The sequence below is a fragment of the Trachypithecus francoisi genome, unplaced genomic scaffold (assembly GCF_009764315.1).
Source record: "Trachypithecus francoisi isolate TF-2019V2 unplaced genomic scaffold, Tfra_2.0 Lachesis_group4, whole genome shotgun sequence".
In the NCBI taxonomy this organism is placed as follows: domain Eukaryota; kingdom Metazoa; phylum Chordata; class Mammalia; order Primates; family Cercopithecidae; genus Trachypithecus; species Trachypithecus francoisi.
The window spans coordinates 38,452,059-38,475,087 of NW_022681469.1; the positions used below are offsets into that span (position 1 = coordinate 38,452,059).

At 35.6% G+C, this 23,029-nt stretch overlaps 1 protein-coding gene across 1 annotated transcript in view; it reads right to left on the reverse strand.

Annotated features, from left to right (window-relative positions):
* Window positions 1-389: 389 nt before the first annotated feature.
* The window catches only part of KCND2 (potassium voltage-gated channel subfamily D member 2), a 488,618-nt gene continuing 465,978 nt past the window's right edge, over window positions 390-23,029 (reverse strand). Inside the window, exons 2-6 of the mRNA XM_033192916.1 lie at window positions 17,964-18,126; window positions 9,328-9,423; window positions 8,350-8,442; window positions 4,939-5,186; window positions 390-3,057 (exon numbers count right to left, since the gene is read on the reverse strand). Coding sequence (XP_033048807.1) covers window positions 2,880-3,057; window positions 4,939-5,186; window positions 8,350-8,442; window positions 9,328-9,423; window positions 17,964-18,126 — 778 coding nt within the window. The 3' untranslated portion in view covers window positions 390-2,879. The remainder of the gene's footprint in view (window positions 3,058-4,938; window positions 5,187-8,349; window positions 8,443-9,327; window positions 9,424-17,963; window positions 18,127-23,029) is intronic.

The window sequence follows — 23,029 nt, forward strand, 5'->3', positions numbered from 1 at the left end:
ACATATACACATACATACACACAAATAGCTAGACAAATAAATCACCCTGCTTTCCTAGATAGAATAAAGCCTTTGATTAAGAATTTAGTTAAGTTCTGACCAAAACAATTACCCCTGAGCTTCTCTGCTTAATGCAAGTAGTGGTGTTTAAGAAGTATATAAGGTTCAGGGACTGGCTTTCCTTAATTGATACTATCTTTTCTGTTACAGTCTCTGCCTTAATTCCCATTACTGGCAAAAGCTACTGTCTCCACCCATTCAGATGAGACTTAAGCATTACTTTCAATTGTTGTGTCCTTTGAGTTGTATGTCTTACAGGGTACTCCCACATGTGTATTATGGATGTGGCATATCCTAATTCCTGGAAAGGAATGAAATCTAACAAAATAGGTCAACAGTCAACATTCTGTCCTGTTCAAGCATGCACATGTTTTATTTAAGTATTCTCCAAAGGTCTATTTTTTTCCAGCATAATGCAGATATTATGCTATCCTTTGAAATAAGATATATGAATTTCAAACAAAATTGTCAAAAACAATGACCTTAGTTACTCCATATGGTACACAGAAATAATTACATTTCACTTACAATACAGATGCACTTAACAGTCATCAATAGTCATTCACCACCAACACAGTATATTTTTAAATCACCTAAAACATCAAAAAGGTTTTTTTCTTTTCCAAAAGCCTAATAAAATTAATAATTTTGGATAAGTGATAAATCAAAAGAGAAGGCAGAATTGTCAATTGAAATAACCTAACTGCATTTTCTTTTATGTAATATTAAGAACATGAAAATAGAACTTCTTATTGGGAATCAAAAGACATAGTAATTCTGATTATGGTTTCCTTAGTCTACTTTTTAGAAAGTTTTCAATAAATGCCATCAGATAAGTTTCACTAGACAATGCTCTAGAAGCACAAAGTGACACGAGGCAGGTGTTAATATAATTGTTAATATTTGTACTGCTGGAATATTAGTAACTTTTTAAAAGATGTACTAGGAATAAAGCCAGTTCTTCCCAAGAGATAGTTGAGTTTATCTTTCAGTCAGCAAATGTTTATTAAGATCTAATATGTGCATAGCACTGTTCTAGAAGCTATTCTAGAAATGGGAAGCAAGGATTTCTGGCTTTACTTGAAAATGGTTGGATTAATCTCTTTTTATGACAAAATATGATAAGCATTTACAAATCTCATCTCTAATAGAGGAATAATTATTAACTCTTTCCATGTACAGAAGCTAAGCTTTATTCCTTACAGTGGTGGCTTGGAATGAATAAAAACTTTGCATTTGACTTTAAACTTTTTTACACTGTCACGTGCAGACATGTCTGCTGAAATATTTTAAGGGTGAAAAGTTATCAAAACTTTTCACTTAAATGTACAGAGATCAACTTTGTATCATCAAACTCCTGTCCTCCTGATTTATTGGAGAAAATTGTACCTCGCAATACACAGGAACTTTTCTGAGATAAATTTGTGCTGCCTTCCTGAATGGCGTAGAAAGCATGCTTTCATCAAATATTGCTCAATAAAGCACTCTAGTTGATCTCTACATTTCAATCCACATTAGTTATTCTCAAAATGTATTCAAGATCTGAGGCAAAATAAATAATACATCAAGTAAGACTCTGAGATGACCGATCCTGTGATATTAGTCCCAGTCAATTCTTTTCATAAAATACATAGTGATAGATCCAGTATCTGGGCTTTTCCATAAACAACAAAGACATTAGTGATAATTTACATGGGTCAACTCCTTTTTTTTCTCATTTTTGACAAGGGGATTGATGACAATCTACTTACAAGATAATTTTTTTTTTTTGAAATACAAAAGTAGGAAAGTCACTTGAACTACAGTAAACATTAGTCTTGTTGATGATGATAAACCCAACAGAAAGGTGCTATAGAAATACAAGAACAGATAATGCACTGTGTCACAGGTATACAGTGGACCAAAGAATATTACTGAAAAACATTTATGGCACAATAGTTTTGGATTAAAAAGTTACCTAAAACCTGGCCACACCAGAAGTTTTTCTGCGAATGTGGCTCTACCGTATCTATAAAGATCTGGAAAGTACAACAACAGAAAAATCCTGATTCCTGATACAACAGTTGTACAATGAATTATTGCAGTTGTAACAGTATCTAGGTGCAAAGTTAAACGATAATTAATACTGAACTATCTGAACACTTTAGATTTACTAATGAGTATCCCCATGAGAAATACTGCAGTTCTAAAAGGAGTTTATTTGCACAGCCCACCATGGAACATGAACACTCAGCTTGTTGTAAGTGCACAGAAATTACCCCTTTCTACAATTATAGTTTATCATGCCTATTCTGAAGACAACATAAAGAAACTGAGATCACTGCTTCAAAGAATTCTAGCATGCATTATGATGGTTTCCTTCAGTCAATACAAATGTGTTGTGGTTTTTTTTTCATACGTAATAATCTTCATCATAGCCAATGTTCATGGTTTTAACAGGAAAAAATTTTATCAAAATGTTTTCCATATTTTTTTTGTTTTGCATTCAACTGGAACATTATGTTCAAAGATTTATTTTATTAATTTTATTAAAAAAGAGTTCTGATCATAAGAAGCATCAATAGGCGGCATTTCATTGTGCTCATTCACAAAGTCAAAGGGCCACAGAATATTACTCTGTATAACGGGTCAAACTGTCTAGAAATGCCATTTGGTGGTTTTACTCACATCCTTAAGATTGGAAGCTTTGTTTCTGTTTCATTTCCAACCTTCTTGCTTTGCTGCCTTAATCTGCAGAATATTTTGTTTCTTCTTTCTTCTACGTTGAGATTCTTTTCACAGCCAGGACTCAAATTCTCTTAAACCTTATTCCAATTGTCTTACAAAGCAGAAACTCTGACAATATTTCCTCCTGAGTACTCAGGAGATTCTGGCCTATCGTCTCCTTCTGGTGTGGTTACTGGAGGTGTTGGGATGCTTATTATTGCTGTAGTCACATAAGGTTGTTCACAGTTTAGTTTAACACACTCTTCCATTTTGGCATTTAAACTGGATCGGCTGATAGAAAAAAAATATTTAAGAAAGTAAGTTGTTTAGTTAAATTTTTTTCATACAACTGAGGAATATGTGTTGTAATGCTTATAAAAACATTTTAATTGTCTAAGGAAAGTTATTATAATTAAAAATATCAAACCCCAAATCTTAATCTATGTTCAAGATGAATATAGTCAGTAATTAACATTAAATAAATTTCTTTTTTTTTGAGTCTCGCTCTGTCGCCCGGACTGGAGTACAGTGGCCAGATCTCAGCTCACTGCAAGCTCCGCCTCCTGGGTTTCTGCCATTCTCCTGCCTCAGCCTCCCAAGCAGCTGGGACTACAGGCGCCCACCACCTCGCCCGGCTAGTTTTTGTATTTTTAGTAGAGACGGGGTTTCACCGTATTAGCCAGGATGGGACATTAAATAAATTTCTAAAAGACAGTTTCACTCGGTTCCATCAAGTATTTATCAAACTAAATGTATTATTAAAAAATGTAAGAAAGAAAGAGCATCAAGTAAGATTTGGATAGCCTGGGCTGAACAAAGTAGTTTTATTTAAGACAGGACCTCTAAGAGGTTTGAGAAACCACTATGAAAGAGGCATATCACATTGATTTCTTAATTTTTTTGACCACAGAATATTTCTATTTTCATGTCTTTTTGGGATGTATAATGCCCTCAAATCTCTCAACTTAATGATGACCACATATTATAAAAATCAAAAAATTTATCTATTACTATCTAATACTTTAAGGTTTTCCCAAATGGTATTCTTGGATGAATTGTATACTCTATATGGGGAAGGGGATAAAAGGGAAATGAGAGAGAAGGATATACACAGAAGCTTGAACCTAATTATTTTATTTTCATGGAAAACATAATTAAGATGTTTATGTCCTAAGATTTTCTTGCTCGATACTTTTCCGTTGTTGACTTCCTTTTATAAAGGATATAAGACTGCAAAGCTAAAATATCTTTAAGATAGAAGTCTTATGGCTCCTAAGTTTAATTTTCTAGTCCCAGAGACATCCAATTTATGTAAATCAGCATCACCTGAATTCAGAATCTCATCTAGATTTCAACAAAGACTTTTGAATGCCAACAAAGAAGGGGACTGAATTTACAAACTCTAATGCTAAAAACATATGCTATTCAATCTGAAAACAGAATAAAATTATTTTGGCAGAAACTGATATTTTGATGACATATATTGTTTTTAAGTGTACTACTTTTTCTTTTTACACATTTGTGGTAAAGATAGTGAATAAGGAAAAGCAAAGGAAAAATATCAATACGGAAATTTTACTTAACTTGTTCATGAACTAACCAGAGGCAAACAATTTTAGTACTTCACTTATTTTTTGTATTATGTTGACTTTGTGTTTGATATGGCCAAAAATATCTTTCTGATCAAAATTATATATTGATATAAATGATTTGTGTAGGCAAAGTTTTCATTTTTACTGCTACAGAGAGTGTGTTTGTATATTTTTACGTGCTGTTAAATAACTTTTAGCCATGTTGATCTCAATTTCATTTGACTCTTTTAGTAGTGTCCACCATCATTTCAGGCTATTGAATATATAAGAGAATCCTGAGTATAAAAGTCCTTGCCCAAATAAGAAAAGGTTGTGGAGCAGAAGAGAGAAAAACACATTCGTGTGCACCGAATCATGTTTTCTTCTTTTGACTCTTTGAATACTGATATAATTGCTACTTTTAACCCTTAATGGATATGCAAGTAGAACCATTTTCCTACTTGTTACACTACCAGTTTTGTCTCTTCCTGAACCATAGGAGCTAGAAATTTAGATGCCACATAGGTGACAACATGAGTGCAGGAGACACACCCTGGGAACCAGCACAGGTGTGTAGACAACACAGATTAATCTCAGGTACCTGTTAGATAGAGGCGTTCTCTCCACACATCTGATCTGAATCGTGCTGAGTTCTTGTACACTACCTCGATGGCTTCCTGATACGTTGGCATTTGGGATGCGAAAAGTTTTTTTGTGTCGTCGTGAACAGCAGGTGCTGGTGACTCCTTGTTGTGAAGACAATGAGGGACTGTGACTTGAAGGACGATTAACAGTTGCAACTTCCATGCAGCTTTCTTCAAAGACTTGTTCGTCCACAAACTCGTGATTCTGTTCCACAGTTGTAAGTAAATGAAGAAACAGAGAAGCACATTTTAAAAAACGAAATACATAGCTTTATTTTTAAAGCTCAAATATGCGCAAGTATAGTTAGACTTGATACAATGGTTAAATAAAACCATTCTCATAAAGATTGACATCAAAACCACTTATTTTTGGCATTTATGTGGAAATATCTTTGTAGTTAAACCTAGAGATTGACATCTGTAGGCTGATTTAGTGTCCCTTTATAGACTAACTTTATCTTGAAATATCATTTATTTATTTAAACATAAAATCTGGAAGGTATAAGCTAAGACAAAAAAAAACCTAAAAAATGAATACAGATAAAACCCACAGGGAAGTTATAAATTCTCACTGACTTTATTTTTTAAAGCAGGTTGAAATTATGGAAAATAGATTATTTTAATAGGATGCCCCAAGTTAGAATGTCTGTTATATATTAGTAAATATTTTCACTTGGGATTGAAAACATTCCTAAATGAGAAAATGAGACCCCAAGACACTATCCATTTATTTATATGTTCCTCCAAAAATACCCAGTGCAGAAAAATATGACTTATTAGTTACATAAATAAAATATAATTGTCTGCTGTGAATGTGTCACTTTGTGTTTGACACAGAAGGGATTAGCATTGAAATTTTGTGGCCTTTTTTGTAATCTTTGTGATACATCACTGGCATCACTGGCTGTACTCATGATCTCTGTTTGCATTTGGGGTTTTTCCATCGCTATTTCTTAACTTTTAGCCCAGTAGCAAATAGTAATAGGCATCATTTCACATATCATATTTTGTAGAAACATGGTATCAATTTTGCTTTTAAAATGTTTAACAAAAAACTCCTGAAATGCCTGTGCAAGAATTTCACCTCAGAAATATACAGGAAAACATTTTTGGTCTGAACTACTTGAGAATGACCTCAATTACTACTTTGTTTTTCTTTGCGTGGGTGGGGATAGTCTTATAATGGAAGGTTTGCACATACTAAATTCCACTTAGCCACCTCTCATCCTAAAATATTAGTAAAACAATTGAAGCAAGACACTGGCTAATAAGAAAGAGATTATGTTTTAGCTACTCGTTTTGTCATTTCTTTGCTGAGACAAGCATTTTGAAATAAATGAAATTTAACATTCTATTCTTTGAAGTCTAGAGAATAAAATAATCAGATAAGACAGAATTTCATGTCAAATATTAAATTTCAAAGAAAAAATGGTGCACAAAATATTCACAATCTGTTTTCTTCTCTTACAATGCATGGTTTCACATACCTAAGTTATAATGCATGAGATTCTAATTTATCTCATCAGTGATTGAAAGTGTGGGAGTCATTCTGTTATTAGTTACTATGTACTTTTGTAGGTAGCACAATTTATATTAGTTGGTGTTAAATGGTTTTTGATTTAAAAAAAAAGACCTCAAAAAAGGAAAATACAGGGAACAAAAAAGATAAGAATAAAAATATTTTACTTATATATTTCTTTATTTATTTATTGAGACAGAGTCTGGCTCTTGTTGTCCAGGCTGGAGTGCAGTGATACTATTTCAGCTCACTGCAACCTCCGCCTCCCGGGTTCAAGCAATTCTCCTGCCTCAGCCTCCTGAGTAGCTGGGAATACAGGGTCCCGCCACCACGTCTGGCTAATTTTTTGTATTTTTAGTAGACCACTATGTATTTTTAGCCTGACCACTATGTTGGTCAGGCTGGCCTTGAACTCCTGACCTCAACTGACCTTCCCACTTCGGCCTCCCAAAGTGCTGGGATGACAGGCGTGAGCCACTGTGCCCGGCCAACATTTTATTATTAATGTATCATTTAACTTTCAAATTTATCCTACTAGGTTATAGACCTGTCCATATCTTTATTTAAAAATGCAAGTATAATCATGTTACTACCTTGTTTAAAACACTTAAATAATTTCCATGAGCTGAAGATCAAAATTGTCCACATGCCTGTAAAGCCGAACATTACCTGGACACTGCCTTTCCCTTCACCTCCTCTTCTGCCATGCTACACTCTCTCCTTCTGACCACCCTCAAATTCTTTCACTTCCTCCTTGGCTGAGTTCTTTCCTTCTTGAGGTACTTATATCACCTGTTAGCCCCTTCATTGCTCTGCCTAGCTAACTCCTAGTCACCCTGCAGGTCTCCACTCAAGTTCCTCCAGGAAGCCTTGCCTGACCTGTCCCCTCATGGCTCTGCCCTCTTTGCTCCCTTGACCAGTGGCACCATTGTTGCTTTCCATGTTCGCTGCTCTTTTCCAGTAACAGCGCTGTCTGGGGTTTTGTTTTATAATGGAGGCTAATGGCAGCAGAGGCCACAACTCATTTCATGGTGTTTCTTGGATCTGGCTTGCTCTTGGGCACATAGTAGGCATGAATGACTCTATTGGTAAATAAGTACATGGACAGGCAATACTTTGGAACTGAGATTACAAATCATGTGTCATTCGAGAGTGAGTAAGATGACACAATCCAAATATGGTGAAGATTTTGTTCTGCCCTGTCATCATCATAGACTGTGACTCCTATTTACAAACTGGCTAAGAAATTGGTAGATTTGCCAATGAGGAGGTCCAAATGAGAGCTTGTAAGTGGAGAAATACAGATTCACTCCTTAGCACCCAGGGGCGTACCGGTAATTACATGAGTCATTTTTCTAATGAGAATAGTTTCTATTATCTATCTCTATTCATTGCGGTTGTGAATGAAACACATGCTTATATTCCATTGTTCTCTGTTTCTTGTTATGGCTGTTGCTATTCTCTTGATCTAGATGTTAGGGATCCTCGAGCACCAGTAATTTTCTTTCTGTCTAATCAGCATTTTAAGAATCACAAAAAATGATATTGTGTAGGATTTACTATTGGAAGACCACTCTTCATCTGTATTAACCGACTTCTTAGACTAGAGTTAAGATAGCGGCTAAGAATAAAACATTCTAAATAAGTTTCTAAAATACTTTCCAAGTTGAAATGTCATTACAGTCTTTCAAAATAATTTCAAATATTGTGAGGTTTTGGTTTGTTTGTTTTTTAGCATGTTGTCCAGTAATGCAGAGAGTGAAATCACACTCGGAAGCATGCAGTATGCACAAAAGCAAATGGAATTACTGTCGGACAGCAGAGGAAGGCAGTCATACTGTCTCCTTACCGTGGTTTTTTCCAGGCAGTGAAGCAGGTGGTGGTGCTGGGTTTCAAAGCTGGAGCCGGATTTGCTAACAAAAGCCTGCTCATCCTCTGAGGACTGTTAACAAAGAGAAGACAGAAGAGCTTTCTATTTTATTTGCAAACAACTCAAACCTCAGCTACCCATTTCCACAGAGAGATCTGCTCTATTAACTGGCAACATTTTATTTTTTTTTACTAGAAAGGAACAAATGTGCAGTTCCTGTTAAGTTGGATGATCGGCATTTACAATTTCATCAAATGAATGGTCTGGTCTTTTCGACATGCCTCTTTGAATTGAAATTTTAAATCTCTTTTACTCATTCAACTACCAACTATGTTTGTAAGATGGGAAGCTGTTATGTTTTGATGATCAAATTTAACCTAGTGCTTAGCAAATTTTGAAACCGTGATCATGCGCACGTAAATAAAAACTATTTTGTAAGTAAAGATTGGAATCCTAAATATTAAAGGAAAATTCTGGGGTAAAAATAAATTGTCTCAAATTGTAGTTTATGCCATATGATCTTCCTAACGTTGAATGTTGTTCCCTCTTCGTTATGAAGTAAAAGACATCATGTTAGCCACCCACCTCAACCCTTGATCCAGTTGAATGATAAGGAAGATAAATTTGAAATAAAAAAAAGAATTAGGCATTTGAATTATTGAGTATTTTTTTTTAACCTTTACCATGTTAATAAGAGACAGTGTAGAAACATTGCCTAATGATGAATAGTCATCATGATTCACTGGCAGTATTTCATAGTGCACTTTCTAACCTTCTAGAGCCAACGAGGATGTATAGGGTGAAGTTATATATAAAAAAAAAACAAACAAAAAAACACTTTTGTTGTTTGGATAGCCATCGTCATAATTAGCCACAATAAAATTATATGGAAGTAGAACTAAATCAATCTCAAATCAATAAATTGAACATTAAAAAAAGAGATGTGCTTGATCGTACCTGCAGCTGATTACTGAGTAAACCATTCCGTTTGCTCTGCATGTAAGCATTTGCACTTCCACTCTTGGCTGCCCGGATCCTGGCCAGTCTAGCTTTCTACAGGAGAAGAAAAATAAATATTCCGTTAACATTTATGAACTGTTTCCTTAAAACAGTGAACGAACTCTTGTATAATCCTATTGTCAGCCTACATATTTTTAAAAGTAAGCCAGCTTTTCAAATGCAACTATTGAAAATTACCTCTCTACCTTTTTAAGTGCTTTATTTCAGTTAATATTTATCAGTAAAATCAATGAACTCCCTTGGAGCTGGCTTATGCCTTTAAAAATTATAATTAAGTCTTTACAGTAAGATCAAGTTATTTCATTATTGTTTCTTTCAATTGTGTCAAAAGAAAATAGCAGTATTACTTTACGTATATTTTCATTTGTCCCTATCTGAGTAACTTAATGAAATGAAGACCGGTAGCTCAGGAAACCAGCTGCCAAATCCTTTTTGCTTAAACTAATGTCCTTGAAAAATTAGTAATTAAATACCAAGAACCGATTGCCTTCCTTCCTTTTCTTTTTTTTTTAATAAGAACCACTGTTCATCTATATCTGCATCCTCCAATATAAAATTGTATTTTTGCAATTATCCTTTAAGTTAGTCAAGGTAGATCCATACCAAACAACATGGACTCTCTCTCTAAACAAACAAACAAACAAAAACAAACAAACAAAACCAACTCTGAATTTATCTACTTTGTCTACCAGCACGGGTCCACACAACTGTATGCGCATCTGATTTGTATTTCACTCTTGGATTGGCTGAAATGAAGAACATAGTGAGCCTAACCAGAGAGATTTAAACATCGTTTTTCATTTTTAAAGCTTTTTTGTGTGTGTGTCTGTAGATAATATCCTTCAATGTAGAGGGTTTAGGTGACCAGTCCAATTGTTCCTCTAAGTTACAGTGAGATCCCTAAAGTGAAAGTACTAGGCATCTGGCTGTGTAGCCAGATTTCTGATATTCCATTCTACTTTCTAATTGCTGTTATTGATGCATATTTAGACTGTTATGGAAAGAGTCCTGTTTTCCCTTCCTGGAGATCACTATTTTGGTGATCATTCTATTTGTATTACATGTAGCTAGCAAGTGTATGTAAAACAGAGACTGGGATGGCTTAGATAAGTTTCGTGTAAGCTTAACTCACAAAATTTCTTCTTTTTCCCTTCTAAACAATCCTGAAAAATACTATCTTTAGTCTCAAGACCTGGAATGCTCTTTTTAATAAAAATTTTAAAATTATCTAGATTTTTAAATGAAAAATAAATATATACATATGACAAAATTTTTAATACTACAGAAGTGCATGCAAACAACTGTCTGTGACCCTGGAGCCATCCCACTACTAGGCTTCAGAATCAATCATTGGTAATATTTCTAGAGAATCCTGTGAGAAATTTTCTAAGCATAAAAGAGCAAGTATATATATTCACATGTATATACACATACATTTTTACTCCAGAGAATACTCCTCACACTCTTCTGCATTTAGTTGTGCTTTTAAATTACATCTTGGAACTCCTTCCATATATACATGTAAAGATCCATCTCATTTTCTATGAATGTATAATACACCACGGTATAAACAAAGAAGTATTTATTTACCAGGCCAACTACCAATTAATTTTTAAAGCATCTTTGGCAACTATAAGCAATGCTGCTTGCTTTGAATATGATGATGAGCTTATCTACAAGACATATTTCTGAAAGCAAAATTATTCCTGGACCAAAGAGAGTGCATGTGTGTGTGTGTGTGTGTGTGTGTGTGTGTCTTTTGTTAAGTCTTACCAAATTTCCCTCCAAAGTTATTGTACCAAGATGCCTTTCACATGTATCATTTGAGAGTAGCACTGAGATGTTTGAAGCTCTCAAAATCGCATTAAGATATCATCTGTCTTTAACACCACCCTTCCTCCCTTCCTTCCTAAATTTATTCTTCCTGTATGCTGACTCCAGGTTAAAATAATATACTTTGTACAAAGATCATATTTATAAATGATGAGAAAATTAGACAAATTTCATTCTTTGTTGGAAACATAATGTTTAGATCAGTCAAAATACTGACACAATAGTAGAGAATGAAGTTGGAAGGTAGAAAATTATTAACTTCAAAAGCTGGGCGGCAGTTTCAAGATTTCAGACCAGACTCAGTAACAATAGCAAGTGACAAGGACACTTGGAAACGACTCAGAATTAGCCTAATAATTCAGAAATAAGCAATTTATATATTTGTTTCCAAAAAGGGATTATTGTTGAAATTTCAGTCTTAGTCTTTTTAGTCTCCTGGAACATTCATTGCCTTTCTACTCCAGATTCCTGACTCCTCCCCGCTCCCTCCCTTCATTCTCTAAGCATTCAGCAGCAGCATTGGGTGATACTGTTTTCCTTTATTAAGGAAACATATACATTAACCAAAAATACTCTCCAGCAAAATAAAATGACATATATTTCTCATCATGTAATGGGAAGCCTACATATGGTAGAAAACACTACTGTAGAAGTAGTTCTGGGCTTAGGGACAAAAAAGAAGTTGCTTTAGAGACAGACTATCCATTTATGCTAAGTCATGCACTGTGTTAGAAAAATAACTTCCCATCTCAATTTCAATCATGGCTTTTCTTTGACCCAACTACAATTCCATAGGAGTTAATTGGTTTAATTGGTCTTGTGGAGCACCACAATAAATGCCTGTTGAATACTAGCCTTTATGACTTGTGATTGTCTCTTTGGTTCCAGCAGGTAATTGAGGGAAATTATTTCACAAAGATATTTTAGAAAATCATTTTACTTCTGACCCTCTCAGTATGACAATCTTGGCAGCGCTGATTATGTAATTGGGAGGTTAAAAGAAAGCCATCTGCTGGTAAAAAGAAACGTATTCCTTTCAGTCTCTTACCCCTGACCCTTTTAGGACATACAACTTCTGGCATGGCAAAGTATCAGCAAATAATATGGAAGTTAGAGAAAAGTTTCAGTAAGTACTTTATCTTAGCTGTATGAAAAGTAGGAGACTTCTTAAATTTTAATTAAAGCAAGGTTTACATTTTCAGTGTAAAAAAAGCATTATAGTTATTTTCAAATAATTTATTTGCCTTAAATGGTGATAGTGTTTGGAGAAAAGTTGTCTGTCTCATAAACATATTCTTCCTATGCATCCTGATTCTTCATAGCTGCAGTTTTTGTCTAATCATCTAATCTTAGCAGGATTTCTCAAAGTTGGTTCCGAGGAATTCGTAAGTGTCAAAAGTAAAATCTAAATCAAACCGATGAAGCAAAGGACTGGTTCTGTGGTCAAGAAAAGGCTGGGAAATGCTGAGGTGTTAAACAGATTTCTTTGCTCTTGGGTTCTTCACACCATATGACATTGTTGATGATCACTGTGAGGAGAACAGGGATATGTAGTCTGCAAGTTTCCTCAAACTAATTTGACATAGAAATCTTGTATTGTGAAGTACTCACAGGTTAGAATGCAGTGGAACACAATGAGTTTTATCAAGTAGATTGCTTTTTAATTACGCCAAGTGACATAAACTTTACAGTGTATGCGTGGAACGGATGGTGGAAGTCAATCTGAGAAGGATCTATGAGCTAAACACGACCGAGACACTGATTTCCTTAAATGGTCAGTCATTTCTAGATGAAGTATGAGGTAGATTAAAGGAAGTTATTGGGCCATCTTGTTACTAAATCGCAAAATATTTTGAAAAATAAAGGTATCCTAAGCAGCCTTAAAAGTGAGGTAAAGAAGATGTTTCTCTTTGGTAATTCCTTATTCCTCAAATACTTGCCCCCACACTCCCTGTAACATACATTCTGGAAATTCTGCTTCCAGTTGTTTCTTTCATTTAAGGCTTAGTAAATGCCTCAGGTGGAGGTAGCATATTAAACTTTATCATCTTTTAGAAGTTTAAGACATTTATTGGAATCTTTTTACTTGCTAAGAAAAAATAACTGTGCTAGAAATGAGACAAGTTAGTACCAAACAACAATAAAAAGAGAGGAAAGAAGTCAGTGGCAGACAGTGCAATATTCCTAGGTCCAGAACGTGGTTAATCCTGGAGATGGCAGGGCTAAGTAGAAAAGGCTGGGATTTGGGTCAGTGGAAGAGGCTAAGCAATGAGAGATTTGCAAGAGGATTCCATGTTGGAAGGGGTGAGAACTGAAAGAGAATATAGGAAGGCATCCGTGACCAAATTCTTGGGTGGAATTAGGAGCTGCGTAATTTTGTTTTTAATAGTAGATAGCCTAAGAGATCACTCTCAGGTTCTAGCAAGTAGTTATTTCTTGCTTTTTCATTATTCTACTTAAAAAAAAAATCTTTCATTTGGACATTGCTGAATGTACTAGGCAGTGGTTCTCAAAATGTGGTCTCCCAAACGGCAATATCAGCATCACCTGGGAATTTATTAGCAAATGTTCAGGTTCTAACCCAAAACTACAGAGTCTGATGTTTTGGGAGTAGGGCTCAACAATCTTTTTTTTTTCTTTTTCAGATGATTCTAAACTTTGAAAATCACCCTAGCAGGGTATGATAAATGGCAGATTACATATGGGTAGTACCTTTCTAAGTCAATGTGAAAATTTTAATGTGAAAATTAAAAATATTACACCATACATTGGCTCATTGATTCTAAACTTCTCACTGCATTTAGAATTATCTATAGGAATACCTTAAAATATTAATAGTTCAAATAATACTAGAATTGTTTTGCCTTGGACTTTAATCACTAGGTTTGTGAGCATGAGAAAGTTATCTGTAAAATGGAAATAGTATACTTCCTTTGCAAGTTGATTGTGAATGTTACAAAAAACAGATATAAAACACTTGGGACATTCTAGAAACTAGTGAGGGGTTTTGTTGTTGCAATTTGTATTATTAAATTATAACTATAATTACTACTATGATTATTCTGTGATAATTACTCACAGGTTAGCCTGTGAGTATGCAGATGATTAGGTGATGTGATCCATATTTTAAAAGAGCTGCTTCAAAATATCAACCTTCCACTCATCATTGCATTAATCTAGCTTTATTTTGGCTAATACATTCTACTCAGTAAATATTTATAGAATAACTAAGAGAATCAATAAATGTATTAAAATACAATTACCAAGGGTGGGAGTGGAGGAGAGGTGTCACGGTTTAGGCCTATATCCACCAGCATGTCAGTATGTGCTAGAAATGAGACAAATTAGTACCCAACAACAACAAAAAGAGAGGAAAGAAGTCAGTGGCAGACAGTGCAATATTCCTAGGTCCAGAACTTGGTTAATCCTGGAGATGGCAGGGCTAAGCAGAAAAAGGGCTGAGATTTAGTTAAGACTTTATCAATGATTGATAGAAGTGGGGTAAATGATGTATTCCCTGTAAACAGCAGGAGTGGGTAGCAAAGCATGAAGGGTATTGCAAATGGAAGAATCTAGAAGAAGGAAAGTATTTCTGATGGTGATGATGGGAATGTTCTTAAATTAATACTGTGTCTATTTCATGCTTTTGCTTGGTCTTGGCGTGGCAATTGAATTAAACAACAAAAATATGGTCTAAAAAAACCATTTTGTAACATTACTTTTATTAGTTGGACTGATGTTTTTACTGAATTGAATGTTTACTTGACTGAATTAGCTGGTTATTTTTGCATAACTTTAATATTTGGCACATAGCCCAGTCCCAGATAAATTTAAACTGTCTTAGCCTAATGGGCATTTGTTCTGCTTTTTTCCCCCCCTAATCTCTTGGGAAGGAAAATAGGAAACATCCTTTGGTGACTTATTTAGTTCATATTCACTGTTCTTTCTTAGAAGATTATGCTCAGTTTATTGGTCACAGTCTACATACTAGACATATTATACTTGGTTATTATATTTGACTTTATTAATCCAATTTTTCTAATAGTAAAACTCTGTAAAATTCATTGCATTATGACAGAAACTAAAAATATAGTGAATATTTTAAAGATTCCTAAAAGCATTCACAAAATATACTTTTCAATTAGTGTACTTTTAGAATGTCACATTACTTACTTTTGATTTCTAAATGTATTTTAGTATTTAATATTTAGTAGACCAAAAGGCTTCTAAAATACTCTAAGGTTTTCTTTATTATTTCTTTGTTGCAGATGACAAACTCTGAAGAAATACAGGTGTTTGGGAAATTGGTTTACCAGAAATTTAGATTTGTGCTTCCTATAGTTTTCATATAGTTGGCTCTTACACTAAGGGAGAAATGTCTAGAATGGAGATAGATGGGTGGTTGAAAGTTAAACTTTTAGTAGGATCCTGTTACTTTAGACAATGCGCAATTGTACCCAGTGGAGGGACTGGACTGTATGGGCAGTGTCACGACTGTGGTGCTTGAAGGTCCTTGGTGGTGGGGTCAGTTGTGGCTGAAACCCCTTTACCTCTGCTTGCCAAGGGTATGTATTCCCTACATAACACTACAACTGTCCAGAGGGTGCCTTTTTCTACTCCTCCCTATTCATTAGATGATCAGTTCTCTATATCCATGTTGACTGGACTACTTCTAACTCTTCTCTGTAATAATTAGAGATTAGGCATTCGTCCAAAAATGAAAGGTTCCATAAAGCAAGTAACTATAGGACTTGGAAAAGTGATTCTTTGCTAAAGGAAGAAGATCTTTGACAGTGGGCATAAATTAGTTCTCTGGACAAATACGCTGTGTGACCACACTGATTAACTAGAACTTTCCAAAGACTTACTTCATGAGATTGTATACTTTACTCAAGAGGCTGACATTGTTCATATGCGTGTTTAAGATCCTGTTCTGGAATTACCTACAAAGCCAGTGAATAACCACCAAAGCCTCTCATAGTATTTTGTAGTTATAACACATCACCCAGGTTGTGCATCCACTTTAGTCATGATTATGAATGGTTTTGGATGTTTTTTAAAAAAATGAATCTATCCTTAAAGGACAAAGATATAATGACTATGAAGAATACTGGAAATACAGTGCCATAAGCCCAAAGGAAACTACAGAAGAGATTTCCAAGATTGTTTCTAAGCAACAAGGACCTTGCCTCTCAAGGTAACTATTTTGACAAGGATTGGGGAAGGGAAGTATGATAACATTTACATAGCTTTTCTGAGAGGCATCCTATCATAGTGTTTGTGTGTATGAACCTGGGAGCCAGACTAGCTTGGATGGAGTGGTGGATCTCCAACTCAACAGGTATGTGACCTTACAATTGCTTAATTTGGGAATACTGGAGAATTCCCATCTATAAAATGAGGATAACAATGGTAACTAACTGCTAGAGTTTTCATGAAGGTTGTATGTGTTGACTCAAGTTTAGCCTAAAGTTGCCTCCTTACATATTTTAAATTTAGCCTAAAGGTTTCTCTACGCATAGTGAACTGTAACTTAAATGGAGGAGTAAAGAGACTGCAACCCACTCTTGTGTCAACCACTGAGTTTTGGCCAGTCAAAGGGGGTCAACTGTTCCAATGGTGTTCAAATAAGGCAAACGCTGAGCTATAATCATTACAACTGTTTCTGTACCTCACTTTTGTTTTCTGTATGTCACTTTCCTTTTACTGCCTGTAAATCTTTTTCTACCGTGTGGCTGTGCTGGAGTTTCTGTGCTTACTCTGGCTTGAAAGGCTGCCCAATTCATGAATAGTTCTTTGCTCAGTTAAAGTTTTCAATTTAATTTGGCTAAGGTTTGTCTTTTAACATCTGAATTCTTTTGTGAAAAACATTAGGCTAATGTCTGGCACATATAAACCACAAGTAAACATTAAGTATTTATAATATGATGTGGTTATATAAATTTACATACACTTGTATATAATCTTAATCTTATTATTTATTATTTTCCCCATTTTATAGTTGAGTGTACACTATGCGTATTCTTGAGGGATTAATTACTTGGCATGAAGTTCAAACAAACGGTAAGCTGCTAGGACGAGAATAAAACTCAGCCCCAGATGATCAGATTACTTCCTGTGTCAACTATGTAAAATATCTGAGACACATTTTGGTGCCCTTTAATAACCCTCATCTACTGGAACCAGCTTGACCCTTGATGGATACGGACTCAGTGAATCAGATCTAGAAATCTGATTTTAATAAAATTTGCCAAGAATCTGTTTCTGATTTTGCTACTGTCATTAGTGCTGTTCATCAAATATTTCTTATTTTCTGCTTCTGGTCCCATAGTAGAATTGTATTTTCCTGCCTACTTCGAAATTAGACACTGCTGTGTGATTTGCTTTGGTTAATGCAATAGACAAGAAAGTGACTCAAACCACTTCCAGGAGGGGCATTAGGAAGCAGTGTGTGATTCATCATGCCCTTTACTCCTCCTGGAGACTGCAGAAGTACACTGTCAAGATGGACTCTCTATTCTCTGGACAAGTAATGGACTTGTAGCATGATTCAGAAGTATTGCTTATTGTTTTAAGCCACTGAGATGTTAGGCTTCTTTTTAGTGTAGAATAACCTACTTGGTCCTGATTGATGCACATACTGACCAATCCAGAGCACTGAATAACCGTTAAGAACTATTAAAGCTCATTATAAAAAGTGGGAGGTGCTAAACTATGGTTGCATAGAGCTGAATACGCACCTTCTGTGCCCTTCGTTTGTCTGCTCGTTGATTCTGGTGGTAGATACGACTGAAGTTGGATACAATCACTGGAACGGGTAGAGCAATGACCAAGACCCCACTCAGCGAACAGATAGAACCAAAAATCTTCCCTGCTATGGTTTTTGGCACCATGTCACCATACCTGGGTTAAAGAAAAAAAATACGTATATTGTTTTAAGTCACAGAAAGACATTTCTACCTGAAACTAAGAACTTTTTGCTTTAAGTCAAATGATTTTTTAGACATGTCTATTTCTACTTTGTGACTACAATATACATGGCTTCAGATGTTAATGTCAGAAATTATAAATATCTGAATATAAAAATTACCTTTCAGCCTTGTAGAAAATGATTCTAACATTAAGGAATCTTTTTGATTGGAAAATATGTTAAGTCAGATGATGTAACGATAGCTGTTCAATTTTTCCTTTATACGCTGTGACATAGTTCTTTACATTTATTTAATACTCAATAATTCTATGCTGAAATTTATAGTCTGGATAACACAATTTTCCACTTAGTTTTTTTTCAACATTCAATTGGTTATGAAATTTAAGTAGAAAAAGCAGCACATCACATTCCTTTCACCAGATGTCATCATTTAAAAAGTAAACTTTTCAAGGCCCCCATTAACCTTCACTTGTGAAATCTAATGGCTGTTTCTCCATAAAAATCTAACTCAATCTCTCATTTGTAGCTTATTAGTTGACTATTCTCTCCTTGAAAGACTCCTTTCATTCTTGGCTTTAGTATTAGCAAATATTCTTATTCTCCCGTCTACCTCATTGGCTACCACTTCTCCATCTTTTTTTCTGCCTCTTTTCCCCTTATCTGATTTCTAAACCTTAGAGTACTTTAGGTCTCAGTCTTCAGTCCACTTATCTTCTCCATATAAACCCACTTCGTATGTGACTTTGTCCAATCTCATACCTTAAAACTATCTCCATGCAGCTGACACTCTGACTTATATTGACAGCCATGATGTCTCTCCTGAAAACCAGATTCATATCTCGAGTAGTCTGGTCTGATTATTTCTACCCCTGGATGCCTAAGAACCCATTAAAATTTAAATCAGACAAAATGGAACTCTTATTTACCTAGCTTCCTCTGCCCCTCTCAAATCTTTTCCTCCCACAAGTCTGCCACCTATAATTAAACAGAACCACCACCATGCAGTTGTTCATACTAAAACTGGAAGAGCCATCGCCTTAATTGCCAGTATCAACATTTCATCTCGTAGCTGGTCTTCTTGTCTGTGGACAAACCAAATTGTATCCCATTCAAGCCTCTCTATGACAATAAACCAAACCATGGTCATTTCTTGCGAAAGCCATAGATATAGCTTCTTACCTGACTCTCCTTTCTACCTTTGCCACTTTACAATTCATACCAACATAGCAGCCAGAATTTTGGTTTTAGAAATGGAGATTAGACTACTGCTATGTTGTTTAAACCCTGAAATGGACTTGAAACTGAAATAAATCCAAACTCCTTAGTTTTGCCTCCAAGGGCCTACCTCATTTAGTTCCTGCCTATATTTTACACCACCTTTCACCAAGCTCACTGGCATCTGGCCACACTGGCCATCTGGCCTTCTGTTTCGTGTGCAGCCCCCAGATGGTGATTATTCAGGGTGCCATTTAAATGTCTCCATCCAAGTGATTTTCTGGCCACCTAATTCTCAATAGTCTTATTGTCTTCCCTAATCATTCCCTATAACATTTCCTCATTTGATTATCTTCAGAGTACTTATTAACAAGTAACATTTTCTTATTTATTGATCTATTTTTTCACTCCTCATCCACCCTACTGACATCAGAATGTAAACTTGCTAAAGCTGGAGCTGTTCTACTTTGTGTTTCATGAGCATAAGGCCAGCTCCTACTTGAATGAATACATTTTCTCTTCTTTACTGATGGAGACTGTCTAAGAGTGCACTCCTGGGGCAGGGGACAAGGAAGAGTTCTTTCCATCTTATTGTTGCAGAAGTTACCCAGCTGTGTCTGAGCTCCAACTATTCCATGCTCATTCTGGGGCTTTGGAGAGCTCAATGCTCAGAGAGTGTAATCCTGAGAGACAGGGCTCAAAGGAACTCACATACTAGAATCCATACTCAAGGGAGTTTAGGAGGACTTGCTGTTATATTGTATCTTGAGAGGTAGCCTAGGCAATAGTCACTCTAACACTGTTTTGTGGGAAAACATATGTGTGTCAATATGGAGATGGAGAGGAATCGGCTGAAGAAAAACTTGAGAGAGACAGAAGGTGATACTATCTAGTGCCACATTTAGTGACCCTATTCTGAGCTCTGGTCCTTTGCGTTGAAGACTCAGATACTCATTCCTGTTGGTGTTTGTGGGTGATCAGTAGTTGAGCTAATTTAACATAGCTAAAGTTCCCACAAGGCTTTGGCACCAGAATGACAGTATTAATTTATAGTACAAAAATAATAACCTAAGAACCAGAATGCTGTGTTCATATAAAACATGATCTCCTTCTATCTGGGAAGCTAAATTATAATCTAAAGGTTATATTAGTGAAGAAACAGTGAAAACTAAAGGAATTTAGAAGATGATTTTTAAAAGTCTTGGGGAAATTCTTACTATAGAGGTATGTCAGTGGGATTGGAAGGTCAACTCCTTTTTATACAATGCTGTGTACATATGAGACAAATTATGTATCTGTCACAGTTCCCATTGAATGTCCAGCCATATTTGATACACAGTGTTTTTCCCCTTCACATTGATTATGCAGTAGGCCCCAGAGAAGGCACACACACAGACACACACACACACACACGTAAACGTGCGCGTGCACACACACACACACACACGGCTTTTAAAAAAGAGATTTGATTTTTAATAAAAACTCAATTATTTATTATGGCTAAAGAAGACAAGTACTGAGTCCATGTAATTGAAGTAAGCCTTTTAAAATATCAATATATAAAATAGCTAAGTGAATCCATCATATACTTTCTCCTGCCCTTGAAAGATTTTTAAAAGTCATTATTTATTATTTAATTTTTGTATTCTTGGTTCACTATGTCATAGGATAGGCAAGCTCAGAATAGTTGCAATTATTAGAGAAAATTACGAAAAGTAGGGAGATACACCAGTTCGTTGAAAGGCAGCAAATTCACAGTCTAGAAGGATCCATAAGGGAAAAGAGGTTTCAGATACATAAGAGAAGCTTTGTGTCATAAAGCTATGGTAATCAACATAAAATAAAATACTTATTTTTTAGCTCTACCATCTTTGTTTTATAATCCAGCATTCCTTCACAACTGAGAAAGCACAGGTGAGTATTTGCAAGGACTAAGCAGGACTGCAATGATTATGGTGAGAAGAGGAAGGCGGCACAAAGTGTTCATCAATGGGTACATCTTCTCTCACGTTTACTAAACTCTTGGGTAGAGACTCAGAGTTTCCTCACATTATAGCCAGTTAGGATGGTCTCCAAGGCTCTGCTATTGTGAGATAAAGCAGAGGAGATGGTAAGAGAGTACAAGGAAGTAGAACAGGCAGGGGTGCTAAGACAGTCCAGGCTGTCCTGCAAATTCTCATGTAAAGACAGCCTGAGCCCTTGGCTGGTTCCCATGGAACACCAGCTGCCTGATTCCTCATACTCTTGGTACAATTTACATTACTCCTTCTATCCTTCTCCCTGCTCCCTTTTACCAGTTTAAAGTTGACTGCTGTTGATATTTGTAATATTTTAAGCATATCTCACTATTTGAATATGTCGGAGAAGAGCAAAAAATATAGTATGATTCATGTCTGTTTTTACATTACTCATTTTGTCTCTCTTCTCATTTAGGAGTGACCTGGAGAAATGAAAATGGGTAATGTTTATCTGCAAACTTGTATTTGAGCATAGAATCTGCTAGGAATGGGATATATCTCATTGGCAAAACCAGCTGCTTTTCTTTGTTTAATAAAATATCTTCTAACTAGTATTCAAACTCAGAGCAAGAAGCAAAAACACATTATACACCTCAGGAATTACATCTCTCTGAAATTCCGTGGAGGAAAGGTTTAGAATAGAAAGCTTATATTGCGAAGTGACACTTACCGTGGTGAAATGATCATTGAAAGTTTAAGTGTTTCTAAAATACTGCCACCTTTTAATGATTATTTATATCCTAGGCAACTTGGTTTCCTGTTGCTACTTTATTACTTACATTCAATCTAAAAAAATACATCTCATTTTTCCTGACTCCTTATTTGTAAATTTATGCTAAGCCCAGTAGGATTATTTCATTCTTTCTGTTTTTCTTCAGAATTTTATATTATGTATTCAGTCTTTGAAAAATCATTTCCCAAAAAAAGCTACACCGAAACATGACATATATGTGGGGTTTATATTCATATATTTTTTCTGTATTTAATAAGATTGATTAAAAGACTACGAGGAGCCCCTAAAGTCTAATAAGATAAAGAATGAATTCACAAAAAAGTAAGAAGGAGGCCGGGTGCATTGGCTCACAGCTATAATCCCAGCACTTTGGGAGGCAGAGACTGGTGGATCATCTGAGGTCAGGAGTTCAAGACCAGCCTGACCAACATGGAGAACCCCTGTCTCTACTACAAATACAGAGTTAGCCAGGCGTGGTGGCACATGTCTGTAATCCTAGCTATTTGGGAGGCTGAGGCAGGAGAATTGCTTCAACCCAGGAGGCAGAGGTTGCAGTGAGCCGAGATTGCACCATCGCACACCAGCCTGGGTAACAAGAGCGAGACTCCATCTCAAAATTAAAAAAAAAACAAAAAACAAACAGTTAGAAGGAAACGAGAATATATCATGAGAGAATAACTATCAAACATTTTAGATAATACAGCAACTTGAACTTTGTTAATTGAAAGGAAACTTTTCTCCATACTACTTTCTTTTCTTCTTCTTCTTTTTTTTTTTTTTTTTTTGAGACGGAGCCATGCTGGAGTGCAGTGGTGCCATCTCGGCTCACTGCAACCTCTGCCTCCTGGGTTCCAGCAATTCTCGTGCCTCAGCCTCCCGAGTAGCTGGGATTATAGGCACACGCCACCA